This window comes from Prunus persica, chromosome G2 (genome assembly GCF_000346465.2).
Source record: "Prunus persica cultivar Lovell chromosome G2, Prunus_persica_NCBIv2, whole genome shotgun sequence".
In the NCBI taxonomy this organism is placed as follows: Eukaryota; Viridiplantae; Streptophyta; class Magnoliopsida; order Rosales; family Rosaceae; genus Prunus; species Prunus persica.
Genome location: NC_034010.1, coordinates 29942368 through 29966939, shown reverse-complemented (window position 1 = coordinate 29966939; position 24572 = coordinate 29942368). Strand labels below are relative to the sequence as shown.

Genomic DNA, 24572 nt, shown 5'->3' with positions numbered 1-24572 from the left:
CCTTTTTTTTTTTTTTTTCTGCAACTTTTCATCCCCCTTCCTTATTACTCCGTCTCTCCCCCCTCTGCCCTCGCTCTCCACCCTTTGCTCTCTATCTCTTCTCCCTGTCCTCTCATTCTCCCTCTGTTTTTTTCTTTTCCACTGCCACCTGCAAGAAAAAAATATAAGATATACAGTTGCTCTCCACCCTTTGCTCTCCATCTCTTCTCGCAACCCGCAACCCATGCCCAACGAATCTCTTCTCACAGCCCTATCACACAAGGATGGTGGCCAACGAACATGGTTTTTGTTTTTGGCTTATCCCATATATGTACTTCTGTGAACCAAATTTATTTTAACCCAGTGATGCTATTGAACCAATTCCATATGGTTTTTAGAGGAAATTACACTGTTGCAATAATTGATGCATGATCTGAGGACTGAGGGGGCAGTATAATTTTAAACGTACTAGTAGTGGTATAACTAAACAGGAGGAGGAATTAAGAATGTTTTCATTGAAGACCGTATACAAGCAATGCTCCAACCCCGGCAAGACCAGCCAGAAGGCCAATGATGACACCAATCGGAGGCAAACCACCACCAATTGCTTTTCCGGTGTTCACGTCGTATCGTGCGAACCTCTTCTTTGGTGCTCTGCATTGAGGGCATACGTATGCATCCGGCTGCATTGGCATTGCATTGCATTTTATTAATATAAGATTAAGAAGATAGCTTATGCACATCAAAAGCACACTTGTCCAATTACCTGCTCTTCAAAAGGCTTCTGTAATGTGTATATGAATCCACAGTCAATGCATATATGAGTAGCTCTAGCCTGAAAATGGTCAATGGCGCACCAAATTCAATGTGGAAAGTAACAGAAGCTTATGAGAGTTTATAGGGAAGGGAAGGGAATGGATTGATGCTTGCCTTTTGAGCCTCAGTTAGTTTCCTTCCAAAGCGAGGAGGAGCCGGACGCTTTGGCAGTCGTTTAACATCTACAGAAGCACCACCCCTGCATTAAAAAAGATCAGAAATCAGTTTGCAACTTGTGTTTTGGTATTATATATTTCTTAAATTTGCAATCTAAAACAAGTGATTGAAAGAGAACCTGCTAACAACAAAGTAAACAGAGTCTGGCTTAGCTTGGACGGCAGTTTTTGTAAATCCCAGCTTATCTGCCGGCCATAATTCATCGCCAAAGAAGCTGCTAGTGTAGAGGACCTGGTCCCCTGCCTTGAGCCCTGCCTTTGCTGCATTCCCACCTCCATCCACGGCCTAAATCAACGACATATATAATATATTGGTGTGGAATTAATTTTATAGAAAGCTCATTGAAATTAGATCATTTTGCTTCCCTGCTTGGTACTGCACCTGCTACATTAATTAACATAATAAAATATTAAAGCAAATTGCAATTGATTGAAGAATCTTACAGTGATGGTAACACCACCTCCAGGCTTTTGACCCAAAGTGAGGCCTAATGGCTTGTCAACCTCAGCCTCAATTGTCTTTGAAGCCCCGGCAGTTTTTGCTGTAATAATCCCAAGCCCTGTTCTTGTTCTTGCGTTACTCCTCTTCTCAGCCTCAGCTACAGCTACGAAAGAACCAAAGACACCCCTTTTGGCTTCTCCAAGTGACAAGCCTTGGAAGCTACTTTTCTAGAGAGAGAGAGAGAGAGAGAGAGCAATCCTTAAAAGACAGGTTCCGGAAGAAGGGCAAGTGATATTTTGGGCATTAGTAGATACAATTGGGTACGTACCTGGCATTGATTTGATGGCAAAAGTTTTGGACTTGTAAGAAGCTGTGGAGTTTTGATGGAGTGGTGGTACTGGTGCCTGGTGAAGGTGGCAGAGCAAGAAGAGGAGGAGGAGGCAGCTGCAGCAACCACCGCTTGTGACATGTTTGCTGCTACTACCAAACTCTAAAGCGTACGACCAGATCACACAGATAAGCTGGAGAGAGTGAGAGAGTGAGAGGCAACCACACGCCCTCTGTTCTTGTATTCTTTAAGGTCTTGTTTGCTGTTTGCTGAGGCACACAGTGTTGCAGAGGGCCAGATAAACTTTGATTGGTTGACAAATAGCCACACGATCGGCTTTGAGTTTTAACGGCTAGCCAGCCACAAATTATGAGTAGCAATAATACTTTTCTTTTGAGATGCAGGTGCAGCAGCAGCATTGTTCAAAAATGGGCTGGTTGGCCCAAAAGGGTTCAAGCCGGCCCAGCAGTACTTTTATAAGCGGGTGGAATGCTTAGCCAAGCCTGGCCTACCACGCACTCAGGCATCATCCTCTCTTTCGCGGTCGAATCGTGAATGGTATTTCTTGCTTTAATTGAAATGAATTGAAATGGACCCTCTCCATTCTATAGGCCTCATATTTTTGGTCAGTTAAGACATTTGAATCTAATTAGACTCTGTTGGTTGGCGCAATTAATTTTCTAAGTAACCACCAGCGACCAATAATACCACTCATTCATTTTACACATTCGAGCATTTAGCATAACCTGCCTCTTCACACATTGTTGGTATACCTATACCAAAATTTTAATAATAAACAAAGACTACACATGTTCCTCATGATGATACTCCAAACAACCTTTCTTACTCTACACAATTATATTAATTAACACTCCCCGCACATTTTTCTCTTGTAGCACATATTTAATATAAGTTAAACATATCTTAGTATTAGTAGAGAAATATCCAAACAAAAATATTTTCTCCACGTAATTGTTGTTTTGTCTTTAGTCCTTCCATATATATATATATATATATATATTTATTTATTTATTACATGTACAATCATTTGAATCGGAAGGGGGATTTGTGTGAATAATATTTGTTAGTTTTTTCTTGTAGACAAATAAGAAAAATACAATATCTACCCATATTCGAAACCGAGATTCATGCTAACATAACATTATTTGTGTGAATAATATTTATTTCCCTTCTCCTTGCAGATCACTCTTTCTTCTGTCGAAGGATCTATAAGATCGAAGGCAGAATTACTTCTAAGTTGAGTTTAATAGTGATCATTCATTTTTGGATATAAAATTTTTGACAATATCTGTTGAAATCGAAGCAACGACCACACCACGTGGAGGGGGAGCTTTTCTACACACTAGACGCCAATCCTGGGTGGGAGTTGAGCACCAAACCAACTAGGTTACCCTCCATCGGCCTAAAAAAAAAAGGGTCCAATCTCTACCTTATTTTAATAACAACAATTGGGTTATGGCTCCATGTTTGCCCAAACACAACGGAATATTCGAGTTCCCCTTTAGCATAAAAAAGGTCTTGAATTGTTAATTCAAGACTCTTTATTTTTAATTAGGTAAAAATATTTATGAAACTTAAACTTAAGAGATAGATTTGATTTAAAAAAACTTAAGAGATCGATGTGAACAAAACTTTACCAAAATAAAAACAAAAGATTCTATTTCAGCCAAAGAATAGTACGTGTCCTTCCGTTTTAATATAGTTAATTTATATATATAAAGCAAAAGGCAGAGAATGGTGAAACATTCAAAATACCAGAAAATGTTATTGGTTAATGCAAACATTAAGAATTCAAATTATTAATTAAATGAGGATAATATGATAAATTCACACTTTTTCATATTTAAAAAAATTAAAAGAAAAAGAAAAAGCAGATAATGGATCCTATTTTTATGAAACACAACTACCTATTATTTTTTTTAATTTTAAAATAAATTTACTTATTTTTTAAAAAAAACCTCTTACAAGCGCGAAAACGCGTGCAGAGAGACTATTAAAATTATAATTAAATGACGAAGAGAAAGTTTGCACATGTCAACAAACGACTGACGGACCCTGGAGAGTCAACAAACGGCTAACGGACCCTGGAGAGTCAAACACCCACTCACCGACCCACCGAATAACAAGTAACAAACGCCTCCAAAGACGCCGTTAAAGGATTGGAACGAGAATATTCCATCAAAAGAAAAACGACACCGCTTTGTACTAGCAAATAGTACGGGACGGACGGGTAGGTGCGGTCCAAAAGAAACGAGTCTCTCTGCTGGGGCAGGTGAGGCGTGAAAAGAAAGAATCAGACGCTATCCTCTCTTTATTTCTGTGTCTATATAAACACTGAGTCATCAAACAACTCTTGTCATTACAGAAAAAAGCCAACGATCGGTTATTCCCTCGTTTTATAAGCTTCTCTCTCTACCTTCACACACACTCTTTATCTTTGTAAACTTGAGCTTAGTCTTATTTGTATGGCCGCCAATTCGAGCAGTCGAGGGATCGTGAGCTTAGGGAAGCGAGTCGTCAACGAGATCCGAGCGCGCGATTCAACTCAGCTCTCTGCTCTCACTCTCAGGTACTTGATTTGAGTTTCTTCGTGTTTTACTGGTATAATTTTTCTAGGAATTACTTTTGATGAGACTATTCTTCATTTTTGTTTGGAAAATCTGCGGGAAAGTCGTTGAGCATATTGCTTGCTATTGATTATGTGATCAGTTTGGATTGTTAATAATTTTATTTGATGTTAGAGAAAAAAGTTGCGATCTGAGTTGTTTGATGGTCTTAGAGTTTGGCCTAATTCTTTGGAGTTTTTCAATTTATGATCTGAATACCGAACGAAGAAAAATAAAATAGTTGAAATTTATTTTCTTGTCTATATTACTATAATTAATTATGCGCGACTATTCTGAATCTGAATCACTTGTGGAGATCCATTCCTTCTTTTTTATTTATTTATGACAGAGGTGTGTGTGTGTGTGAGAGAGATTCCTGTGAAAGAATTGCTTTCTCTGTTTTAAATTCTTTGCTTTCTTTTTAGTGCCACCTTATTCTCATTTCTGTAGACATTGATGCAGAGTAGAGCTTAGATTTTGAATTTCCATTTCCATTTCATCGAATAATTTCTGCTTTTGTGACTTAAATGAAAATTACAAATTGAAAAACAAAATGCTGAATAATATTTATCTGCTTTTTCGTACCGAGAGGGCTTCATTGCCGTACTCAGTAGTTGTGGATCGTATGGATAAGGACAGACTGCTGTGCTGACTACGTTTCTTATTGGACGATTGTCCACCGTATCATAGATGTACTTAATAAATTAAAAAATAAAAGATAAGGAATTTTTTTTTTAACTTTTGTTTTGGTAATAATAAGTTAATAACGATTGGTGTTTTCGTTTATGTGTCTTGTTCCTTTTTTGTGTGTGTGTAAATTTACATCCTATATGTGAAACTGGTGGAGTGCCGCCATGGACATGCATATCATCATATCATATGCATGGCCACGGTATCTCCCAATGAAATATCGAACTTCTTTTTCTATTTTTGTTTGTCAAATAAGTATATTAACTTCAAATAAGAACTAAATAAGTGATCTAGGGTTCAAAACTTGCATGTTTCATGCTCTATATATAATATATATAGCTTTTCTTTGTGGTTTCATTATTATTTTTTGTGGGACTGAGTTTGTTTCGTATGATAAATAATTATCGGAATAGTGAGACTCCACCGTATCATATTGGTCTGGTTTTACTTGTTAAAGTAATGGGGTAGCTATCTTCTTCTAACATTAATATCAGGAATTCGTTTATTTTGACCATGAAAGATTTTTTTAAATATTTTTTGGTCAGATATTTGGTTTATTATAATTTATATTTTGGATGGAACTTGGAAGGATACCCATATACATACATGCCTGCATGACGAAAATAGGCCGGTGAAGTGCAGTGTGAGAAATGCATAATAGCAGCCCACTCCACTAGTTTATTTATTTGGGGAATGGAAAAGTTGTTGGGTCGGTTTCTAGTCATTATCTTTTTTATTAGATAACATGTTGTTGGTCATGTGAGTAGCATCGCCTTCTCCGTTGGATTGGATGGACTTTGAATATCTTCTTTCTTTTCTTATTAGGTGACACCTAACCCGTCTAAAACTTGCGCCATGGTTGGCAGTCACGTCTACCCTAAGACAAATCCTCACCCTTTATATATGCTTGGCTATTAGGGAATCTAATCTAATTTAAGATAAACTGATGCCCAATTTGCAAGGTAGGCAGCTAATGAGTACAAAAGATAGTGGGCCATCCGTCCATACTTCTTTCTTATCGTCTCAAAAGATGAAAACAAGTAGTAGCTAGGTTTATTAATTTGAGAGGGAAGGTAAATTTAAGCTTGTCTCCATGTTTGATGGAAAAGTTTTGTCCCCTACCTCCTCCCCCTCTTTCAAGCATATGAATGAATGGCTAGCTAAACTGCAATCTACGTAGATTAAAGTTCATTTCATATACCCTTTATTTTGTTTAACTAACTTAAAACTTAAAACTTATGCTATATGTGTTTGTGAGTATGTTTTAATTAATTTAATGATAATTGGTTCCTAGATAGATAATTGATGTGCATATGTTTATTTATGCGTGTGTTGATCAGGAGGGCCGCTCACGCCTCAGTCTACGACAAGAACCCTGATGAACAGAGTCAACCCAGCATTGTGCCAGACAATGTGATCCCGCCCCAACCTGACAAGTACTGGGCTCCACACCCTCAAACTGGGGTATTTGGGCCTGCAGCTGAACATAATCATACCGCAGGTGGAAAGGACGGCTCCTCGCCTGCCGATATTGGCGAGGGAGCCTCGGTGCTGGAGCAGAAGGCTTGGTTCCGCCCTACCAGCATCGAGGACTTGGAGAAGCCTCACCTTCCCTGAGTCTGAGGCAAGACAATTATTAATCAACCTTCCTATTCTATAATATACAGATATCCGTCCTTGCAAAGGAATATATTACGATATTAAAATAGAGAGAGAGAGTCGGTGAATCAGTTAGATAGGGAGTGTTGAATATGTAGATTAATCATATAAATAAGGGTTATAGGTAGGCGTGGTGCACGCCCTGCCTATGCAGTAGTACTTGTATTTTCTATTGCGTGTTGTGTGCGCGCGAACTACTATATACAGAGAGCAGTGGGTTGATGTTCATATATCATAAATCAGAGAGCTTGAGTTGTTGTTGTTGACTGTATGTTATATTATTATATGCAACTTAATTATGTGCGTCCTAGTTATTATGGGCCGTGTTTCTGCGGTATATTGCTATATGATACATGGATATGCCTTTGAACTTGTTCTCTCTCTCTCTCTCTCTCTCTCTCTCTCTCTCTCTCTCTCTCTCTCTCTCTCCAAATTTAGTAGGATGCGAATCAGTTGATGCCAAGCTTAATGAAACTAACGTGAACTTATGAAAAAGAAATGAAGGATAAAAGGAAAATTTGTAACACAACACAAGTTAACCAAAAGATTAGTAATGATCGTGTTCTGATCAAATTAGAAAGTTCATGCACGATTAATTTTTTTATTTATTTATACAGGGACGCGGCTGTGATTGTAAACAAACCAACTAAATCAGTAAATCAAGAGTTTTGCACCCCTTTAGAAAGCAATGGCATGCACGCAGATGCCGTTAAATTAAAGCAGATAATCATAATTTAAAATTCGAAGATAATTATACTGATCTTCGAATCGATCGAGGCCTTGGCTAATAATGACGCCGACTCAGTCATAGCACCTTCCTGTTCATGGCTTTTCTTTTTCTTTTTCTTCTTCTATACAGTATTGATAATGATATGGTGTTCGTTGGAATTTTTGTGAATGGATACTTTTTGTCCACAAAAAAGCATGCATGACCTTTAATCCCTTCCTAACTGTTGGATTTATCTAAGTAATTACAAGTTATATGAATATTTTGCAGAGCGGATGGCTCAAAGGCCACTAGGGCTTCAATTTCAAAACCAGGCCCCGAAGATACAATTCAGCATAAGGACATTCAACCAAAGGTAATCCATTGAGTTCCATTCCTCAATTTTTTAATAGGAACATGCATATAAAATATGGAAAGAGGGAAAAAAAAAAAAAACATGTGGAAAAATGCATATAGCTTGAAAGTTGCATTTAGTTTTCTTGAAAATATATGTTTGAGTTATTTCTTCAATTTTTTTAATGTATACATGCAATATTGGGGAATGAGAATTTAAATTCTTTATGATACCTTCCATTCTAATGATTTCCAACTATTATATTGCTCAGTCACTCTTTTTGACTTTAGTGTTCCAAAGTGTTAGGCCACTCCATGAATGCGTTTTGAATCTAATTTTCCATGTCCTAAAAAAAAGTCTTGCTCGTATTTACTCTTTTTAACCCCCCAACAAAAACATAACTCTCCTTCCTAGTTTCTTCTAGGTGTAGAGTTCGAGAAATATATATGGGAGAGGGAAAGAGACTTAACTCACAACTACTACACAATCACACTCAAATACAAAAGGAAGGGAAAAAATATATATTTATATAGTATAGCCGCGCGGCTATACTATCGAATAATAATAAATTCGAATATTTAAAGGGTATCGCCAGACGGCTATACTCATTACGTATAATAAATTCGAATATATTTACAGGGTATAGCCGACCGGCTATACTAGTTAAACAAAAATAAATTCAAATATTTAAACAGTATAGCCGCTCGGCTATACCCATTACATATAATAAATTCCAATATATTTAAAGGGTATAGCCGGGCGGCCATACTCGTTGGAAATAATAATTTCGAATATTTAAATAGTATAGCCGCACGGCTATACTCATTACATATAATAAATTCTAATATATTTAAATGGCGGCTATGCTCTTGAATTATAATAAATTCGAATATTTTAAGGGTATAGCCGCCCGGCTATACTCAATACGTATAATAAATTCGAATATATTTAAACAGTATAGTCGTGCGGCTATAGGCTTGAATTATATAAATTCAAATATTTAACTGGTATACGGCTATACTCATTATGTATAATAAATTCGAATATATGCAGACGGTTAGATTACTGATTGAGTGTTTATATCTTTGATTACTGAAAAATTAGTTATCTCTTTGATCCTCAGATCAATTTCTTGCTTTATGTTTGACTCTGATATTTATATAGTCAATGTTTCTATGGTCATATTCGTACAAGAGATGAGGGACATAGAGGATTTATCAATCTATCAGCTAATTCTTAATTTTTCATTTGAATTTAGGATTTATCAAGTTAACATCCATATTGAATAGCTATTAGAAGAAGCAGACTTTTCGAATTTTGATTTGAAACAAAGTGTGAGAAAACATATAAGGGTAACGCTCTGTGTGTATCCTAGGACTCTGAAATGTATTTTGTTCTTGAATTGCAATCTCAACTTAAAGTTTGGTTGACAGTGATGATTTCACGTTCATCAGTAGAATTGATTGAGTTCAAGAAAGCAGCCGAGCAGCTCCTGCGGTTCTGAATAAATCTGTTTCTCTACGAAACTCTTATCAGTCCAATTGCTGAAGCTATTTTAGGCTCCAGTATAGTTCTTGGAAATAATAAGTTGATATGTGATAGCGTTTTCTCTTTATCTCATTCGGATGCCACATTTGTAAATGTGAGAATGTCGTTGAAGTTAACCGCAAAACTAGTTTAATGTTGATAAAAACATCTGTCACTGTCTCCCCCTTGCAGGCAAATAAGGGTATTTTTTGAAACAATGGTCTTACTGGAATTATCTCTGATTTCTCGAAGAACTTAATTGTAGATGGGACCGAAACCGAATAGTTTGAAACCATATGTTACGCGAAACTTACAATTTGTCAGGACGCTAATGTACTATGTAATACACAAAGAGCTTCAGTTGATGAATTCCTCAAATAATTTTAATAAATATCCAACTTATCACAAATATATATCATCATTGACATTCACGTGAGTCAAACCACATGAGATGAGATGATAAGTGTAATTAATTCATTCGGCTACGGTGTACCCCGTATGGCAGCAGCACTAAAAACTGGCACTCTGAAATGCCAATTGTTCCACTACATTCGGCTACGGTGTATGGAAACGCGCCTGTTTGAGTTGCAGCACAAGCTATATCATCAAGTTTCTAACATCGTAACCAATGCTGCCCTGCATAGGCAGGCACCAAGTTGATAGCCCACGAAAATGACTCGTGCTTTGAAGTGAGAGTTTGTGTTGCACTTCCTTGCTCTGTTGCCCATGTTTCCAACCGCTAAACCAGAGGGGCTAGTCTTAGCTGTTGTCTTTCCAACATATTACAACAGTTCATCAGTGCAACTCTTGCTGCTTTATCAGTTGTGCATTTTAATGTGGCGAAAGTTAACACCCCATCTGGTTTGAAGTGTTTGTAAAAAAGCGGCACAGCCATCACGTAAGACCTGAGATTACGTAAAGTGAACAACAAAATTCACGAGAGAGAGGATTAAAAAAAAAAAAAAAAAAACTCACCGTCTTTTGACTGCTGAAAGGATCATAGCCTGTGTCCATACCAGATTGAACAAGCACATTGCATCACAACCCAACCATTCACTACTACTCACAATTCCTCTGTTGAAGGACCATTAAAGCAACTTGTAACATCTGCCTAGCCTTCCTATCCGGAGTGCATCCAGCATGTTCCATTTCCTTGTAAACCTCAGGGACCTGATCAGGAAACCACTTGCATTTTGAGAGATTTAGAATAGAAATCAAGCTTCCTACTCTCTTATTCATCATAGCTCGCATTAAATTTTAAAGTTCATGAAGAATATATAGTACCTTATCGAACTTCCTTGCCCGAATACATGCCTTCATGAGGGTAGTATACGTAACCACATCAGGGCTAAAACCCTTCAGAAACAACAAAACCATCACCATTAGCAACTCAGCAGCAAGTACCATGAGAGAACTGTATTGGTTGAAGAAATTCAATATATCTGAAAAAGTTATCACCCGCAACTAGACAAGTTTTATGCAAAAACAAGACTTACACTTTCATTTATATGGTGATAAATGGATAAAGCCTCTAAATGTCTACCAGCAACACCGAATGCATTCATCAGCACATTCAGCATTATGACATTCAGTTCAATTCCCTCAGCTTCCATGAGCTGAAGTACCTTAACTGTCTGTCCGCATAATCCCTGCATTAACGAAAAAAGAATGAGATTATGGGACCAGATGTCGGTGCATTAAGTGAAAACAATTTGGAAGGGGCAGAAAACCTGCTGAGCGTAGGCATTTGCTAAGACGCAAAACATGCTGGCTGAAGGAATAAGACCTTCGGCCTTTAGGGCAGATATACACTCTTCTGCATCCTTAAATTTTCCATATTGCCCATAAATATCAACCAAAGCAGCATAAATGGTCCCACTTTTCTCATGTCCTCGGCGTTTCATATTCTCAAAAGTCTTCTGTATCATATCCCACTTCCCCTGCTCCCCCAGTCGGCTGATAACGGTGACAAAGATCTTTGGATCAGGATATAACCCCTGTTCCTGCATCTCAGTTAACAACTCAAGTGCCTTACTTATATCACCAGCCTTACAATGCCACCGTATCAAGGAATTAAACGTCGTTATATCAGCCTTTACACCTTCTTGTTTCATTTTCACAAACACTTCCAAAGCTTCATCCACCTCACCATATTTCCCAAATGTATCAATAACGCTGTTGTAAATCTGTTTGTCTAATGTCATCCCCTTCTCCCTTATCTCGCCCACAATGTCCATTGCTTTCTTCCACATTCCATTGTCCCTGTAAAGACCAATAACCTTACTGTACACAAATGAGCTTAGCCGAAACCTCTTCCGCTTCATCTCATTAATCATTGACCAAGTATCTTCCAACCTCCCAGCATTGACATAGTAATCAAGAAGAATCTCATATGTCTCTTGATTTTTCTCGGCCCCAAAATCACCCATTACCGCCAAAACTCTAATTGCCAGTCCTAAGAGGCCTTTCTTCAAAAACCCTCTGAGCAAAACATTGTAAAGCTTAATTCTTGGCCTAAGCCCAAAAGATATCATTTCCTGAAACAACATATCAGCCTCCGAAGTCCTGCCAGTACTTCCAAGAGCGTCAATCAAATGAGCGTAAGACATTGAATTGGGTCGAACCCCAAGAGCTTCCATTTCAGCAAGAAGAGCCATGGCCTTGTCAATTTGCCCTGCTCTACAAAAATCACTTATCAAATGGTTGAATGACTCACCAGAGAGTTCCTCACCATTTGGGCAGTTAGTAGTTGCATGGTTTTGATCAGTTAATGCTATGAATTTGACTTCTTTCACACCCTTTCTGCGCTTTGAGTGAGTGAAAGAACCATGGAACTTGTATGTATCAGAGTATTTGAGACAACTTGAGCACAACAAAGGGAGAGGAGTGAAGGCACCTGTAGATGAAAGTGAAGGTGACTTGCGACCCAAAATGGACTGCATCAGCATCTCTATCTATGTCCTTGTGTTAACAAAACGGTTAGGCTTTGCTTTTCTGCCTTGTTTTTCTTTGGCTGTACAAGGCGCTTCAGGCACTGCTTTTTTGCTTTGTGGAATGACGATGATTATAATTTGACAATTAACGGGGTGAAAAGCGTAAAAAGATGGAGTTTAGAATTAGAATAAGATGACTGACACTGGAGGCTGACCCAATCAGGCGGCCCACTTTGCAGGTCAAACCCAAGTGTGCTGGCCCAATCACAAGCCCATTTGAAACTTCCCAAGTCAAACCCAAGTGTGCTAGACGTGACATTGGCATCAGTAGTTTCAAGTTCGAATTTCTATGATATCTTGACAACGTGTGTGTATGAGGATAATACCTCATTCTCTTTAGGCCTCATTTGATTCATGGGAATGAAAATGAGGCTTGGAAATGACAAATCAATTGCTTTTCATATTTGGTAAGTTATGGCATGGAAAATGGTTGTCTTGCACATGAGAAAATGGGGAAAAATGAAGCCATTCTCCCTCGTTGGATTTTCTTTTCCCTCATCATGAAAAAGTTTGGGAAAATGAGCAAATATTAAATGCACATTTTTAATGATAATTTTGTCTCCATTAACAACTTATAATTACAATATATAATTAAATGCATTCTTTTTTTTTAATAATTTAATTTTATATGAGCATAATTTAAAAATTAAACAAACTTTGTTTTACATTCCTATGCAAACCAAACATGTGAAAGGAAATAAAGTGGTATTTCCTTATTACTTTCCTACTATTACCAAACATGATAAATGAATTTTTCATTTTCCATCCCTTGAGAAAGAGACAAGGAAAATTATTTCTCATTTCCTATCGCTTGTATTAAATAAATAAAAAATTAGGTGAAATACAACTCTATTATTATATGACAAAAGATGAGATGACTCGAAAATATGTTTCATTGCTCAAGTGGCAGCAGCAGCACCGAAAACTCGCCTGTTTGATAAAGTTTCCCTGGTCAGTGGTGTGGTGTCCATTATTATGTTTCCAACGGCTAGGCTAGACCAGAAGTTCAGAAGTTCAGAACACAGGTAACAGGTTCCACCATCAAATTCAAATTAGTGCAACTCTTGCATTTTACTATAATATGCTATGGGGCTACACACAGAAATAATAGGCTACACCAGAACACAGGTAACAAGGAAACTTCATTGAAAGACAAAGCTAATACAACCACCAGCAAAAACAAAGGTAGCAAGGAAAACGAAAACGTAAATAAAATTTTGGGCCATCTTCTTGTGTTGGGCTGGGCCTTAATGGGCCTTAGTTAACTTACGATCGAAGTTTGGCCAGTTGATTTTTAAGAAGGAAACTGTGGGAAAGGACAAGGCCCAACACTGCCGACCCAATACGAAAATAGACTCATATCAGCCATTATAAAATCCAAGAAACCCTAGAGCACACAGTCATTCTTGCAGCCGCGAGAGAGAGAGAAAGGAAGAGGAGGTTCATCTGCATTTTCCTCGGCGGCGATTTCAGGTTTGGTTTTCCCTCGCTATTCTTTCCCCCTGTTTGTTTCTATAGAAGATTTATGACTACTCGGCGTCTCATGTCAATTGCTTCTTTCGTTCCATGAAAGACAAAAAATGATAGCCATAACTGAGCTTCTGAGTTTTAAGCAAGCTTTTGTTTAATGTGTTTTTTGGGTTCTCAAGCGTATACTTGAATTAGCTATTGCTTAGATCTGTAGCGTTTATTATTTCTTAGAAGGTGCAGTTTTTTTCTTAATTTGTTCTTTATATCTGTTTGGCATATGTCTTGCATTTTATGCACTGTGGCAGAATATAGAGGATGCGTCTATTTTATTATAATTTGTATGAATCTGTTTTTTGGGTATTTATTTGTTCTTAGCGCTCTCAGAAGAATCTATATTGCATTTTTTGTTCGTTGTATGATTTGTGCACATTGTAGTTAATTCCGACTTAGGTGACTAGTTTACAGGTGAGCCATGGTGAAGCACAACAACGTTATCCCTAGCTCCCACTTCAGGAAACATTGGCAGAATTATGTCAAGACTTGGTTTAACCAACCTGCCAGGAAGACCAGGAGAAGAACTGGTGAGTAACAGTATTTTTTCTATCACCTCTCTTGTTTCTTTGTTTTACATGTAATTTATAATTTGACTTGAATATTTCTGAAATGTCATCAGCTCGCCAAAAGAAGGCTGTCAAAATCTTCCCTCGCCCAACTGCTGGACCTCTCCGTCCAATTGTTCATGGACAGACTTTGAAGTATAACATGAAAATTAGGGCTGGTAGGGGCTTTACTTTGGAAGAGTTGAAGGTAAGTTTATTGGTTTTACCACAATGCTATAACCTTTGGCATTTCTGCTATTTCTTATGGATTGCTGATATATTTGATCAAGGACCATTGAACTTTTGCTCATTGCCTCGCTCTGTGTTTTCCACTTTGAATTTATGAAAAATGTACTGTAGATTTTGTCCAGCTTGTATTTTAGGAGTTTCTTGAAGTTCATTACAGGCTGCCGTGTTATAAAAATAAATATGTAACCTTGTTTCTCGCTTTTTTGTATCATGTTTTACCAGTCTGCTGGGATACCAAAGAAACTTGCACCAACCATTGGGATCGCAGTTGATCATCGTAGGAAGAATCGTTCTCTTGAGGGTCTTCAAGCTAATGTGCAGCGACTGAAGACATACAAGGCCAAATTAGTTGTCTTCCCAAGACGTGCTGGCAAATTCAAGGTGATGTTAAATGGTTGATTGGATTAGTGTAAGAATGTTTATTTGCTGTCTGCATGATATCTCATCTGGTATGTATTCATTTTTTTGCCACAGGCTGGTGATTCTGCCCCAGAGGAACTTGCTAATGCCACCCAGCTCCAAGGTTCCTACCTTCCAATTGCACGGGAGAAGCCTTCCGTTGAGCTAGTGAAGGTTACTGATGATTTGAAATCATTCAAGGCATATGACAAACTCCGTGTGGAAAGGATGAACCAACGTCATGTAGGTGCCAGGCTTAAGAAGGCAGCAGAGGCTGAGAAGGAAGAGAAGAAGTAGAGAGAGCCTGGACCCTTTAAATGAGCCCTTAAAATTTGGTTTTGTTTTGGAAGGTGTTTCGTTTTAGGTTTTGATCTGTTTACTGGACATGACAATTTTAGAGTTTGTAATGTCACTTAAATTCGTGGAAGTTAAAGATTTTATGGTTATTAAAGCTTCTTATTTGATTAATGCGGATGGTTTTGTAATTTGGTTCATCTTATGTCACTTGGTTTCAATTGTAAGGCTAAAGCATTTGCATTGACCGCATGACTATTATCTTCAACACATTGCGTAAAAGGAAGGTACGTTAATGCTATGCTCGCATTGGTTGATGGAATATCCAGAGTCTGTCATCTCAATTTCGCTTTTCAGAAATGCCCGATGCCTTCAGTTGTTTCAGTTACGAAGTTGGGACAAGGCTGTTAACAAAAAGAGTTGTCCCCAAGGCTGCGTTTGTCTATAACCGTTCCCAGTTAGATGCAGTTATCATAAAATGAGACGTGAAAGTAGATCAGGCAGGACGTTTAGGTTGCTTGGTTGCTATATGCAGTGGTTTCGTTTCCTTCAAGTATTTGGATCCAAGTCCGCTTCAACTGTTCATTCACATCATCAATGATGTGAAACGGTGCAATCCCAAATCACATAATCTGTCCGCAAACTCAAAACCCCATTTAATTACAAAGATGGAACAGCAACACGTACGAGTAAGTTTAATGTTTCTCTTTCAAAAACTACAAAAGAAAAAAAATGGTTGTTTCAAGGTTTCTTCTTCATAGGACTTCCAAATCTAATACCAAACACACCAAGAACCATCAGTTTTACACTTAACATGGATAGGATGGAGAACATGTCCTAACCAAATGCTTTCAGCAATGAAACTTCCAGATTGACAATGTGCCATATATGAAATGTGCAAATAATGCTGCAAATGCTCAGTGGTTAGTATCTCGCTTTTGTTCTGCACTCAATGCTTCAATGCCTGACAAAAAAATTGTTGTCAGCAAGCCGGTATCAGGATGTTAAATAACTTAAGAAATTAGTTGTCCCCCATACACAATAGTTATCATTGCCAGATACCTTACTGAAACTTGGAAAGGAAGAAAATATCAAGCATAATTTAGTTCAGAGTTCAAACATCAAATAACTCCCTAGTTCCTGATACGTTAGTCCACAAGACATACTGTCATGAATTACTAAGGGTTTGGTTAACTTCAACCACGGGATAGCTGTAAAAATGCAGCTGAGTGTTACCTAAATTTGACATGTTTAGATTCCGGGTGTTTGCGCACTTTGGCCACAAGTATATAAGAAACTTCTAGGCAGATTCTTCTTTTCTTATTTTAACCTAAATTCGTTTGTGATCTAACATATTCAGCTGAACATCTTGACTAACAGATTGTAAGGAAAGTTTTTGGAAGTTATACCTGAGAAGCCATAACCCATGTTCTATCTATCCAATCTTGGCGTGGTCTCAAATCAGAGTGCTCAAACAGCAATTCATCTTTTGTACCTTTGAAGTAAACTCTGTACCTTGGCCCACGAAGGACCTTGCGGATCACACCTTCCCACCATCCATCATTATAGAAAGCATCAACCTCTTCATTCAGACTAAAACTTTCAACCACAACAGTTTCAGGTGGACAAGGCCTTATGTGCTGTGCATCGACCTCTTCTGTCAAGAACTCTTTACCATCATCTGTTTTTATGCTCTTATATCGAATGAGAAATTTGTCCTTCCCCATTACTTTGACAATATTTGCAGCAAACCAAGCACCTTGAAATCCATCTTCATCAGTGCAAATCTCAACTTGTGTTCCTTGTACAAAGTCCTCTTTCATCCAGAGCTTTGGTTCCTCGGTAGTTGAGACATCCTGCAGTCCAAGTTTTGAGGAGTTTGCATTTCAATTAAAATAAGATAGAGGAAATCCACAAAATAGGAGATAAAACTAGATAATGAAAAAAGTAAATGATCATATCAAATACACTCTACATGTTCAACTATTAAACAAGACATCAGAAACATTTGGTTGCGTCTTACAAGGTTTATGAAATTGACCGTTCAACCTTTAAACTCATTTGGAGATAATTCACAACATGTAATAATTGTCTAACCATTGATATAACTTCCTTAATCAAAAGAGAAGGCCTACAAACATATTCTTTACACTTGGTTGCATTTGACAAGGTTCATGAAATCGACCTGTTCAACCTTTAAACTCATATGATTCAGACTTGTTTTTTATTTTATTTTTTAAACACGAATAATCAAAGGAAAAAGTAGAAATCTACCACTCTTTCTCAACTGCAGGAGGGCAAAAGACCGGTCTTAAATCTTTCAAACATTCTCAGAATCAAGCAATCCAATCTTCTAATCCAACATAAGCTATATGTCAAGGAAGGAGGAGACTGGCCAACAGATCAAGCAAAATAGGAGGGAAAACAAGGTTCGTATACTCTCCCAAAGAATAGCAAAGCAGCTAACGGGGTATTTGGCACTAAACATGGTTTTCAGGAAGTCTGTCATGAATATACTACCTCTTTCTCTGTCGATCATTCTCGACTAAGATCAAGTTTTCCACAATTCAATAACAATAATATTGGTTTTTCGCCTTATCCCCTGACTATAGTCCCATGAAACTAGTTCAAAGGTCAGCTGATCACTGGTCCTCCGATTCCCAGCTCAAGCCAAATGGAAGAAAAAAAAGTAGAAAGGAAAAGAAAAGGCTCTTTACAATATGCGCATATATTATTTCAAAGCAGAACAGAACAGAACAGAACACCCGTAAATTTTCATACTAGGAAAATACATACCCAAATTACGAAATAGATCATGGGAAAAGCACGTAATAACAAAAGTTATTCATTCTTCGGGCTTTAAACCAAAACTAAAACCAAATGCTTCTCATATCTCCTATCCGGTAACAAAACAATCATGGAGGGCAAATCATCACAGAAAACCGCAATATTAATATTATCGCTTGAATTGAATAATGGCACACCAAGAAAAAAAAAAAAAAAAAAAAGGCAATCAAGAAAAAGGCGATTCATTACTTACGCCTTGTTGAAGAGGTGGAAGCCAAGAGCCCTTGACCCACTCCCGGTGAAGCCTGAGCTCCTCCGACTCAAACTCAAACTCCTCCTTGGCAAACCGAAAATAAATCCCAAACGTCGAGTCCTTCATAACATCAGTGATGACTCCCTCCCACCACCCGCCACAGAAGAAGGCATCAACGACGTCGCCTAACTTGAAGCAGCAGTACTTACTTTCTTCGGGCGGCAAGGGCCTTATGAGCGCCACGTCCACCTCTTCCTCCACCTCGTTGCGCTGCTGGTGCCTCTTCCTCCTGCCTAGATTGCCATCAATCTTGGCCTTCACTTTGTTATATTCAACTTTCAACTTGGTTTTATCTCTCGACTTGCCGATGATTTTTGCCGGGAACAGAGTGCCACGCATATTGTGGATTGGACTGGTCACCTCCACCTCGTCGCCAATCTTGAAATTGGAGCCAACCATTGAAGCTCTCTCTCTCTCTCTCTCTCTCTCTCTCTCTCTCTCTCTCTGGGCACCGCCTTCCCTTTAGGGCTTTTCTCTTATTTTTCTTCTCAACTCAAGGGGTTCGTTCGCATCAGGTACAGTAAAGTAGTAGATAGATATAGGCGGGAGATGAAGCGTTGGGGCGGGTGGGTCCGTCAAACCAAAAGCGGGTCTTTTCTTCGTTTACAAGTAGCTTCTAATTCCAGTTATATATAATTTTTTTTCAATACTTGAATGGTTTTATTATTTTGGATTAAAGCAGTATAATATAGACTACACACTGATTGAAGAAATGTTACCAGAAAAGTGAATATCTTTTTATTTTTGGCCAGAAAATGTTTATGATCAGCTTATCCCGCTCAGAAAAATTAATTCATAAAATGATATAAAAACCAACTTCTTCCCTCTCAGAAAATTGAAATGACCAGATTAATAGAAAGCCAAAACTGGACAAAATTCTCTGTTGCGCGGCATATGTCAGCAACAAAATACACTCAGAAAAGAGCTTTCAATGATCAACGTGACATCTAACAATTACTTTAATTACATAATAGTAATGTCTTGGATATGCTAGGACCCAGGCTTTCCTCCTGTTGCAAGTCATACGCTCTTCATTATAACACAGTGGTTTTTGGACACGGGCGTTCCCTGCAAGCATGATCGAGTCTTGGATTGCACCATGGCAGCATGGAACACTACTGCCAAACTAAATGCACACAAATTCAATCATATATCTCAAATTAAGATAAGTCAACAAGTTTCTTGCAATTTACTACAATTGAAATACTTACACACAACAGGATAATGCTATAGTCTGCAAGCCGCCTTCTTCCTAGAGCTTTTATCGCTTTCCTCGTGAAGATGACAAATAAGATCCTTGTTTGTATTTTAATAATTAGGCCTCCGCCCAAAAAGTACATAACGTTTCTTCCTTTTCTAAAAATGCACGCAGCAAACAACTCTTCAGATTACCATGGAAGTTAATCAGAAGATTCACTTTCAAGGGCCGGAATTCTGCGGAAACGTGCAAAGTAACGTGAATACGACACATCAATTTTATTTGACGACACTGATCTCTTCCGCCTTGCCAAAAACCCTTTCCCAGAAAGTGAATCGTGCAAATCTCCCAGGTCCATCTCTTTCCTGACCCGACCACTTTCAAGTAGAAACCTGAAAATCAAGAACAACAAAATTGTAAACGAATCTAAATTGGATGTCAAACATAACTGAAGAGCAGGATATTAAAATCACAAGACAGAAACTAACGCCTTGTAAAGAGAAAAAGCCCATTAGTGTCACACAATTAACTCTCATACATGGAAAACCATACCGCTGGCGAATAATTTTAAAAGCTTCTTTTGTTGCATAAGGTAGCCCTGTCTTTGGATCACGGTACCTGCAACATCAAATAAATTCATTAAGTGGACGTATTATACAAGATGGCCAGCTTAACCTAAATAATTGTATGTTTCCAACACCATCAATCCTCACACTCTCCATGGCCACTCAGAACTGCTCTAACATTTATCATCATTTACCTAGCACCACACATTCATTCATCAAACAGCATGCTTATTAGTGCATTATGTAAGAGGTGGACAATTGCCGTGATACACTAACAACTAACAATCAATCTTTTCAATCTCTCTCTCTCACACACACACACACGCACACACACGCACGCACACACACACACACACACACACACACACACACACACACATGCTCACACACGCAAGCACACCCACACACACACAGCAGAAACCATGACATCAAATATAGGCACTTACTTGGCAGGTAAACCAGTAACTGCACAAACAGCTTTCTCAGGGTCTGGAAATTTAAAAAAAAAAAAACATAAAAAACATTGTTATGAAACATAAAACATAAAAAATAAAAAATAAATCCCTGAGCGACACATTCATCTAAACTATCACTTACAGGGAGCAGTCGTGGTAGAGATTTCAGACTGAAATGATAATCCTCTACTGAATTCCAGATATGAGCAACCTAAAGAAATGTAGTTTAGAAATTTCTTTATCAGAGAATGATATTGCCACAATGATCAAATTTGTGTATACTAACAGTATATATTTTTCAAAAAAGAAAATGAAAAGATCAGAATATTGTAAAGCTGAAAGCATACCATCTTTTGAGAAATATCGTACTTGCGGGCCAGTATAGACAGCTTTGTGCACAATTGCTCTTTTCTTAACTTCTTCCTCCCTTGCTAGAACACGCTCCAAATTCCTCAAGTTCATAATTTCTGAAGTTTTGCAGGTAACAATTCAAGTTTAGATACAGCCAGCTTCAATTTCAAGTAAATATAAATAAGTACCCAGCAATTCAAATCACATACTAATTACGAATATTGAGGCTTAAAGTACAAACCTGTTTGAGCTGCTTCTAAAAGCATCTCTTCTTGGGTCATCCTCTTCTCCTCGCCTTCCTTTTTTCTCTTTATCGGCTAGTGCAAAAGAAAATTTATATTCATTAAAAATAGTATGATATGTTAATCAACGCAATGATCTCACAAACAAATACCACCGGTCTGTAATCAGAATTTGGAGTAGATTCAACATCAAATGCTATTGAAAACTGACCTTCATGGTTGCTTGCAAAGCCGCACGTATTGCATCCCTCTCGGCTTGCCTGATAATCACTGAAGTTCTTGAAGATTTTCTCACGATTCTCTCTCCTTCTCCTTCCTCAGGAGCATCGTGATGCTGTTCAGGTTGGGAAGATTTCTCATTTTCATCCTTAGATTCTTTCTCTAATTCCGTTAGCACTTTCTTCTTCTTCTTCTTCTTGCTTGATTGCTTTCCCGGAAATATCAACCGCTTCTTTGTCCGAACTCTGTAATTATAATTCATTGAATTTAACTAAATTCTGAGTAAAAGAAATCTAAATGTCATTGGGGTAAGCAAAACTCAACCTTTCCTCTGCCTCGTTGTTTTCTACTCCTTCGTCCGGGTCTGGCTCCTACCAACAATTTAAGCAAGTCTAAGCAAGATAGAACTGGTAGGAAACTAACATTTGAAGTGAACAATCCAAGAAAAAAACTCACATCTTCGTCGAAGTCACTATCAAACTCGTCTGCAACCTCAGGCTCTGCTTCATAGTTACCATCCTCTTCATCCTACCAGAATATAAAATTCATAAGGGTAACTATAAATATTTGACTAAATTCAGACTTTTTTTTGTTCATGCACGAAAGAAGAGGTTACAGTAAAACACACCTCTTTAAGAGCCTCCTGATTCCAGAACATCTCGTCCTCTTCGATTTCCTCATCAAGTAATTTGGTCATTCTGAAAATCGTAAAACGAAAAAAAATGCTTGAACCTCAAATCAATCGAATTCATTAACCCAGTTATTGAACTTTAGTTACCTCTTCCCTCTGGTGGCGCGAGAGGTACGATCGAGAATCAAAGGCGGGTCAATTTTGGGGGTTTCCATGGCAACCCAAGAGGAATTACAAGGACGAAATTGAAATATCGATTTGATTTGGATCAGCCGAAATATGCCCTAGCACCCCCCGCCAAAGTTTCAATCTCAGTCTCACTGATAAACTCTCACCCCACAGCCTAATTAGTAATTCATACGTGAAGAGAAAGAGATAAATAAAAACGATATGTCGTTCTATTTGTGGCTGATTATAAATAAACGGCATGTCGTTATTATAGATTTTCCAGATAGAGTCGAGTGTCGTGTTGTATTTGAGTGAATTTCGGAAGAAGAAAATTGATCGACGTTGTAGGCTTGGAGCTTGCTCAGCCAAACCGTACAAAGACGAAGCTCACAGTGCAGTTGAAGTAGAAGTGCTTCGAGAGGCTCTTTCTATCTTTCTTCAAACGTAGTCCATCATCTCAGAATGGCCACAACTCTTCGTTGCCCTCAAGCAGTAGCACCACTTCCATGGAGGGCGAGAAGGCCCAACAACAGCAGAGGCACAATCCCAATGGGGCCCCGCCAGGTGTCGAACATCCGGGCCTTCGGGCGAAGCGACATCGGAAGCTTCGCGAGGGACGCGTGGCGGAGCGCCAACGACGGATTCGAGCGGTTCCTATTCGAGGCCAAGAAGACGGCGGAGCGCTTGGACCGCCGATACGCCCTTTCGCACCGCTTCGACACCATCGCTCAGTCCGCCGCCGCTCGCGCCCGTGAAATTGACAGAGACCTCGAGATTGGGACTCGCTGGCGCGCCTTTAGCATGGATTTTAGCAGAAATTTGCCTAGGGTTTGTTCTATCGCTTTTACCATTTTGCTCTATTATGTATATGGATACGACGTGGTGTTGTGTTTACTGAGTTCTTGTTTGGTTGGTGTTTGCAATTTGTGCAGTACAGGAAGCAGCTTAATGATTTCCTGGAAACCCCATTGGGAAGAAGTTTTGCGGTAAGTTAACATTTGCTACAATTGTGTTATGGTCTTCAGTTTATGTTCAACTAATTCAACTAATTTTTATTTTTTGAATGATTTTGAAGACAATCTTCTTCCTGTGGTTTGCATTATCCGGATGGCTTTTTCGGTTATTGATATTCGCTACATGGGTACTGCCATTTGCTGCTCCTCTGGTCATTGGAGCGGTTGCCAATAACCTTGTTATTAAGGTATTACTAGCTGCCTGCTGCTACAAGTTGAATATGTTAATGTTTGTGTTAGTGTTACTGGGTATGTCTCATCATATTTCATAATTATACTAGCTGCGAAGTCTGCAACTAAACTGAGTGAGTTTTATGGCAATTCAACTTTGTAATGTTACCAATCAGATAGTTCTTTATAGGGCTAATTGTGTTTGTTGCACCAAATTTGTACAGGGGGCTTGTCCAGCTTGCAAGAGGCAATTTGTTGGTTACAAGAACCAAGTAATTCGTTGTGCAAGCTGCGGAAACACTGTGTGGCAGCCAAAAGGGGACTTCTTTTCAAGAGATGGTAGAGGTCCGTCTTCGTCGAAATCAGAACCGGAGATTATTGATGTTGAGTTTGAAGAGAAATGAGGAGATACCCAAGTTGTGTGGAAGATCACGCCTGGTAGACTTTTAGATTACATACATAGAGAAAACGCAAGAGTTTTTACATTTCATTTCTGCTGATATAAAGTCTTATTCTTGGTTTTCATCTTCTTGTAAATTATGCCTCCTGTATTTTGGAAGTAAGAATTGTTCAATCATGCCATTTGTATATCGTTTGCTTTACTATAGGAAGGTTGAGAAACAAAATACATGGCCTTTTTGCTGATGACGAAAAAAATCTTTATATTGATAGGCAGTTCTTCTTATGGTCTGCAGTGAATCAAGTTAGTATGAGTGATCAGCAAAAGTTTTGGTGCTCCTTGTGGCAGTTTTAAGCGAGAAAATTGGTATGTCTTGAGAAAGAAAATTAAATTTACTGTGCTCTTATTACTTCAATTTTCTGTATTATTGGGCAGCAAGCTACTCTCTTCCTTTTGGCCAAGGGTCGTAAAGGTTGTGTAGCATGGATTTAGCTATGTCAATGTAGTTACTCTGTCAGTATCGAGCAACGAAAAGAAACCGGTCAAACACAAATGCAGATATACAGTGCAGAAAAGCTCATGAAATCTTTTACTTGCGTATTTTGAAGTCATGTTTTTAGAGGAGAATCTCGTATCTCTGTTTGTATACTCCAAGAATCTGCTTTTGTTGCAGTGTATTGTTGTTTATTGCCATTTTGAGCTTGGTATCATTTTTGTTGAGAAGAAGGTATGTCGTGTGATGATTGATC

General features: G+C 38.3%; 7 protein-coding genes across 12 annotated transcripts; 3 read left to right on the top strand and 4 right to left on the bottom strand.

Moving 5' to 3' along the window:
- LOC18785176 lies at positions 329-2056 on the bottom strand. Its single transcript, XM_007218715.2, has 6 exons — positions 1742-2056; positions 1416-1640; positions 1091-1257; positions 910-994; positions 746-814; positions 329-662 (listed from the first exon to the last, which is right to left on the bottom strand). The coding sequence occupies exons 1-6, from the start codon at positions 1880-1882 to the stop codon at positions 492-494; spliced, it is 858 nt and encodes a 285-aa protein (XP_007218777.1). The 5' UTR covers positions 1883-2056; the 3' UTR covers positions 329-491.
- On the top strand, positions 4089-7088 carry LOC18784620. The gene is made up of 2 exons (XM_007218540.2): positions 4089-4331; positions 6399-7088. The coding sequence occupies exons 1-2, from the start codon at positions 4228-4230 to the stop codon at positions 6673-6675; spliced, it is 381 nt and encodes a 126-aa protein (XP_007218602.1). The 5' UTR covers positions 4089-4227; the 3' UTR covers positions 6676-7088.
- On the bottom strand, positions 9674-12343 carry LOC18785002 (pentatricopeptide repeat-containing protein At5g42310, mitochondrial). Its single transcript, XM_020556434.1, has 5 exons — positions 11036-12343; positions 10802-10954; positions 10590-10661; positions 10281-10475; positions 9674-10210 (listed from the first exon to the last, which is right to left on the bottom strand). The coding sequence occupies exons 1-4, from the start codon at positions 12251-12253 to the stop codon at positions 10365-10367; spliced, it is 1554 nt and encodes a 517-aa protein (XP_020412023.1). The 5' UTR covers positions 12254-12343; the 3' UTR covers positions 9674-10210; positions 10281-10364.
- LOC18787068 (60S ribosomal protein L13-3) lies at positions 13684-15554 on the top strand. 3 transcript variants are annotated; one of them, XM_007218350.2, is made up of 5 exons: positions 13684-13771; positions 14234-14349; positions 14442-14575; positions 14839-14997; positions 15091-15554. In XM_007218350.2, exons 2-5 carry the CDS (start codon positions 14241-14243, stop codon positions 15310-15312), a joined length of 624 nt encoding a protein of 207 aa, XP_007218412.1. In that variant the 5' UTR covers positions 13684-13771; positions 14234-14240; the 3' UTR covers positions 15313-15554. The 3 variants fall into 3 exon arrangements, with proteins under 3 accessions (XP_007218412.1, XP_007218413.1, XP_007218414.1); XM_007218351.2 differs by having other exon boundaries at positions 14227-14349; XM_007218352.2 differs by having other exon boundaries at positions 14219-14349.
- On the bottom strand, positions 15943-18966 carry LOC18784805 (DUF724 domain-containing protein 3). The gene is made up of 3 exons (XM_007220465.2): positions 18350-18966; positions 16719-17165; positions 15943-16273 (listed from the first exon to the last, which is right to left on the bottom strand). The coding sequence occupies exons 1-3, from the start codon at positions 18806-18808 to the stop codon at positions 16259-16261; spliced, it is 921 nt and encodes a 306-aa protein (XP_007220527.1). The 5' UTR covers positions 18809-18966; the 3' UTR covers positions 15943-16258.
- Positions 19151-22443, bottom strand: LOC18787543 (SWR1 complex subunit 2). 2 transcript variants are annotated; one of them, XM_007218133.2, is made up of 12 exons: positions 22219-22443; positions 22069-22138; positions 21897-21968; positions 21765-21811; positions 21433-21685; positions 21221-21296; positions 20976-21095; positions 20771-20839; positions 20620-20662; positions 20160-20225; positions 19621-19999; positions 19151-19535 (listed from the first exon to the last, which is right to left on the bottom strand). In XM_007218133.2, the coding sequence occupies exons 1-11, from the start codon at positions 22284-22286 to the stop codon at positions 19810-19812; spliced, it is 1074 nt and encodes a 357-aa protein (XP_007218195.1). In that variant the 5' UTR covers positions 22287-22443; the 3' UTR covers positions 19151-19535; positions 19621-19809. The 2 variants fall into 2 exon arrangements, with proteins under 2 accessions (XP_007218195.1, XP_020412410.1); XM_020556821.1 differs by having other exon boundaries at positions 20146-20225; positions 22219-22413.
- LOC18787219 lies at positions 22546-24541 on the top strand. Of its 3 annotated transcripts, none has more exons than XM_020558153.1 (5): positions 22546-23067; positions 23172-23225; positions 23315-23440; positions 23648-23861; positions 24119-24541. In XM_020558153.1, exons 1-4 carry the CDS (start codon positions 22702-22704, stop codon positions 23825-23827), a joined length of 726 nt encoding a protein of 241 aa, XP_020413742.1. In that variant the 5' UTR covers positions 22546-22701; the 3' UTR covers positions 23828-23861; positions 24119-24541. The 3 variants fall into 3 exon arrangements, with proteins under 3 accessions (XP_020413742.1, XP_020413743.1, XP_007221007.1); XM_020558154.1 differs by having other exon boundaries at positions 24096-24541; XM_007220945.2 differs by lacking the exon at positions 24119-24541 and having other exon boundaries at positions 23648-24080.

Excerpts from the sequence above, each read along its gene's own strand:
- LOC18785176 (XM_007218715.2), bottom strand. The coding sequence starts at position 1,882 with ATGTCACAAGCGGTGGTTGCTGCAGCTGCCTCCTCCTCCTCTTCTTGC. Across the intron at positions 1,258-1,415 it reads GAGGTGGTGTTACCATCACT|GCCGTGGATGGAGGTGGGAA; the intron begins GTAAGATTCTTC and ends TCGTTGATTTAG. Across the intron at positions 663-745 it reads AGAAGCCTTTTGAAGAGCAG|CCGGATGCATACGTATGCCC; the intron begins GTAATTGGACAA and ends ATGCCAATGCAG.
- LOC18784620 (XM_007218540.2), top strand. The coding sequence starts at position 4,228 with ATGGCCGCCAATTCGAGCAGTCGAGGGATCGTGAGCTTAGGGAAGCGA. Across the intron at positions 4,332-6,398 it reads CTCTCTGCTCTCACTCTCAG|GAGGGCCGCTCACGCCTCAG; the intron begins GTACTTGATTTG and ends TGTGTTGATCAG.
- LOC18785002 (XM_020556434.1), bottom strand. The coding sequence starts at position 12,253 with ATGCTGATGCAGTCCATTTTGGGTCGCAAGTCACCTTCACTTTCATCT. Across the intron at positions 10,662-10,801 it reads ATCACCATATAAATGAAAGT|GGTTTTAGCCCTGATGTGGT; the intron begins GTAAGTCTTGTT and ends TTGTTTCTGAAG. Across the intron at positions 10,476-10,589 it reads GGGCAAGGAAGTTCGATAAG|GTCCCTGAGGTTTACAAGGA; the intron begins GTACTATATATT and ends TTTCCTGATCAG.
- LOC18787068 (XM_007218350.2), top strand. The coding sequence starts at position 14,241 with ATGGTGAAGCACAACAACGTTATCCCTAGCTCCCACTTCAGGAAACAT. Across the intron at positions 14,350-14,441 it reads GAAGACCAGGAGAAGAACTG|CTCGCCAAAAGAAGGCTGTC; the intron begins GTGAGTAACAGT and ends AAATGTCATCAG. Across the intron at positions 14,998-15,090 it reads GACGTGCTGGCAAATTCAAG|GCTGGTGATTCTGCCCCAGA; the intron begins GTGATGTTAAAT and ends TTTTTGCCACAG.
- LOC18784805 (XM_007220465.2), bottom strand. The coding sequence starts at position 18,808 with ATGGTTGGCTCCAATTTCAAGATTGGCGACGAGGTGGAGGTGACCAGT. Across the intron at positions 17,166-18,349 it reads TTCCACCTCTTCAACAAGGC|GATGTCTCAACTACCGAGGA; the intron begins GTAAGTAATGAA and ends CTTGGACTGCAG.
- LOC18787543 (XM_020556821.1), bottom strand. The coding sequence starts at position 22,286 with ATGGAAACCCCCAAAATTGACCCGCCTTTGATTCTCGATCGTACCTCT. Across the intron at positions 21,812-21,896 it reads ATAGTGACTTCGACGAAGAT|GAGCCAGACCCGGACGAAGG; the intron begins GTGAGTTTTTTT and ends AATTGTTGGTAG. Across the intron at positions 21,096-21,220 it reads TTTAGAAGCAGCTCAAACAG|AAATTATGAACTTGAGGAAT; the intron begins GTTTGTACTTTA and ends GCAAAACTTCAG.
- LOC18787219 (XM_020558153.1), top strand. The coding sequence starts at position 22,702 with ATGGCCACAACTCTTCGTTGCCCTCAAGCAGTAGCACCACTTCCATGG. Across the intron at positions 23,068-23,171 it reads TTAGCAGAAATTTGCCTAGG|TACAGGAAGCAGCTTAATGA; the intron begins GTTTGTTCTATC and ends CAATTTGTGCAG. Across the intron at positions 23,441-23,647 it reads CCAATAACCTTGTTATTAAG|GGGGCTTGTCCAGCTTGCAA; the intron begins GTATTACTAGCT and ends AAATTTGTACAG.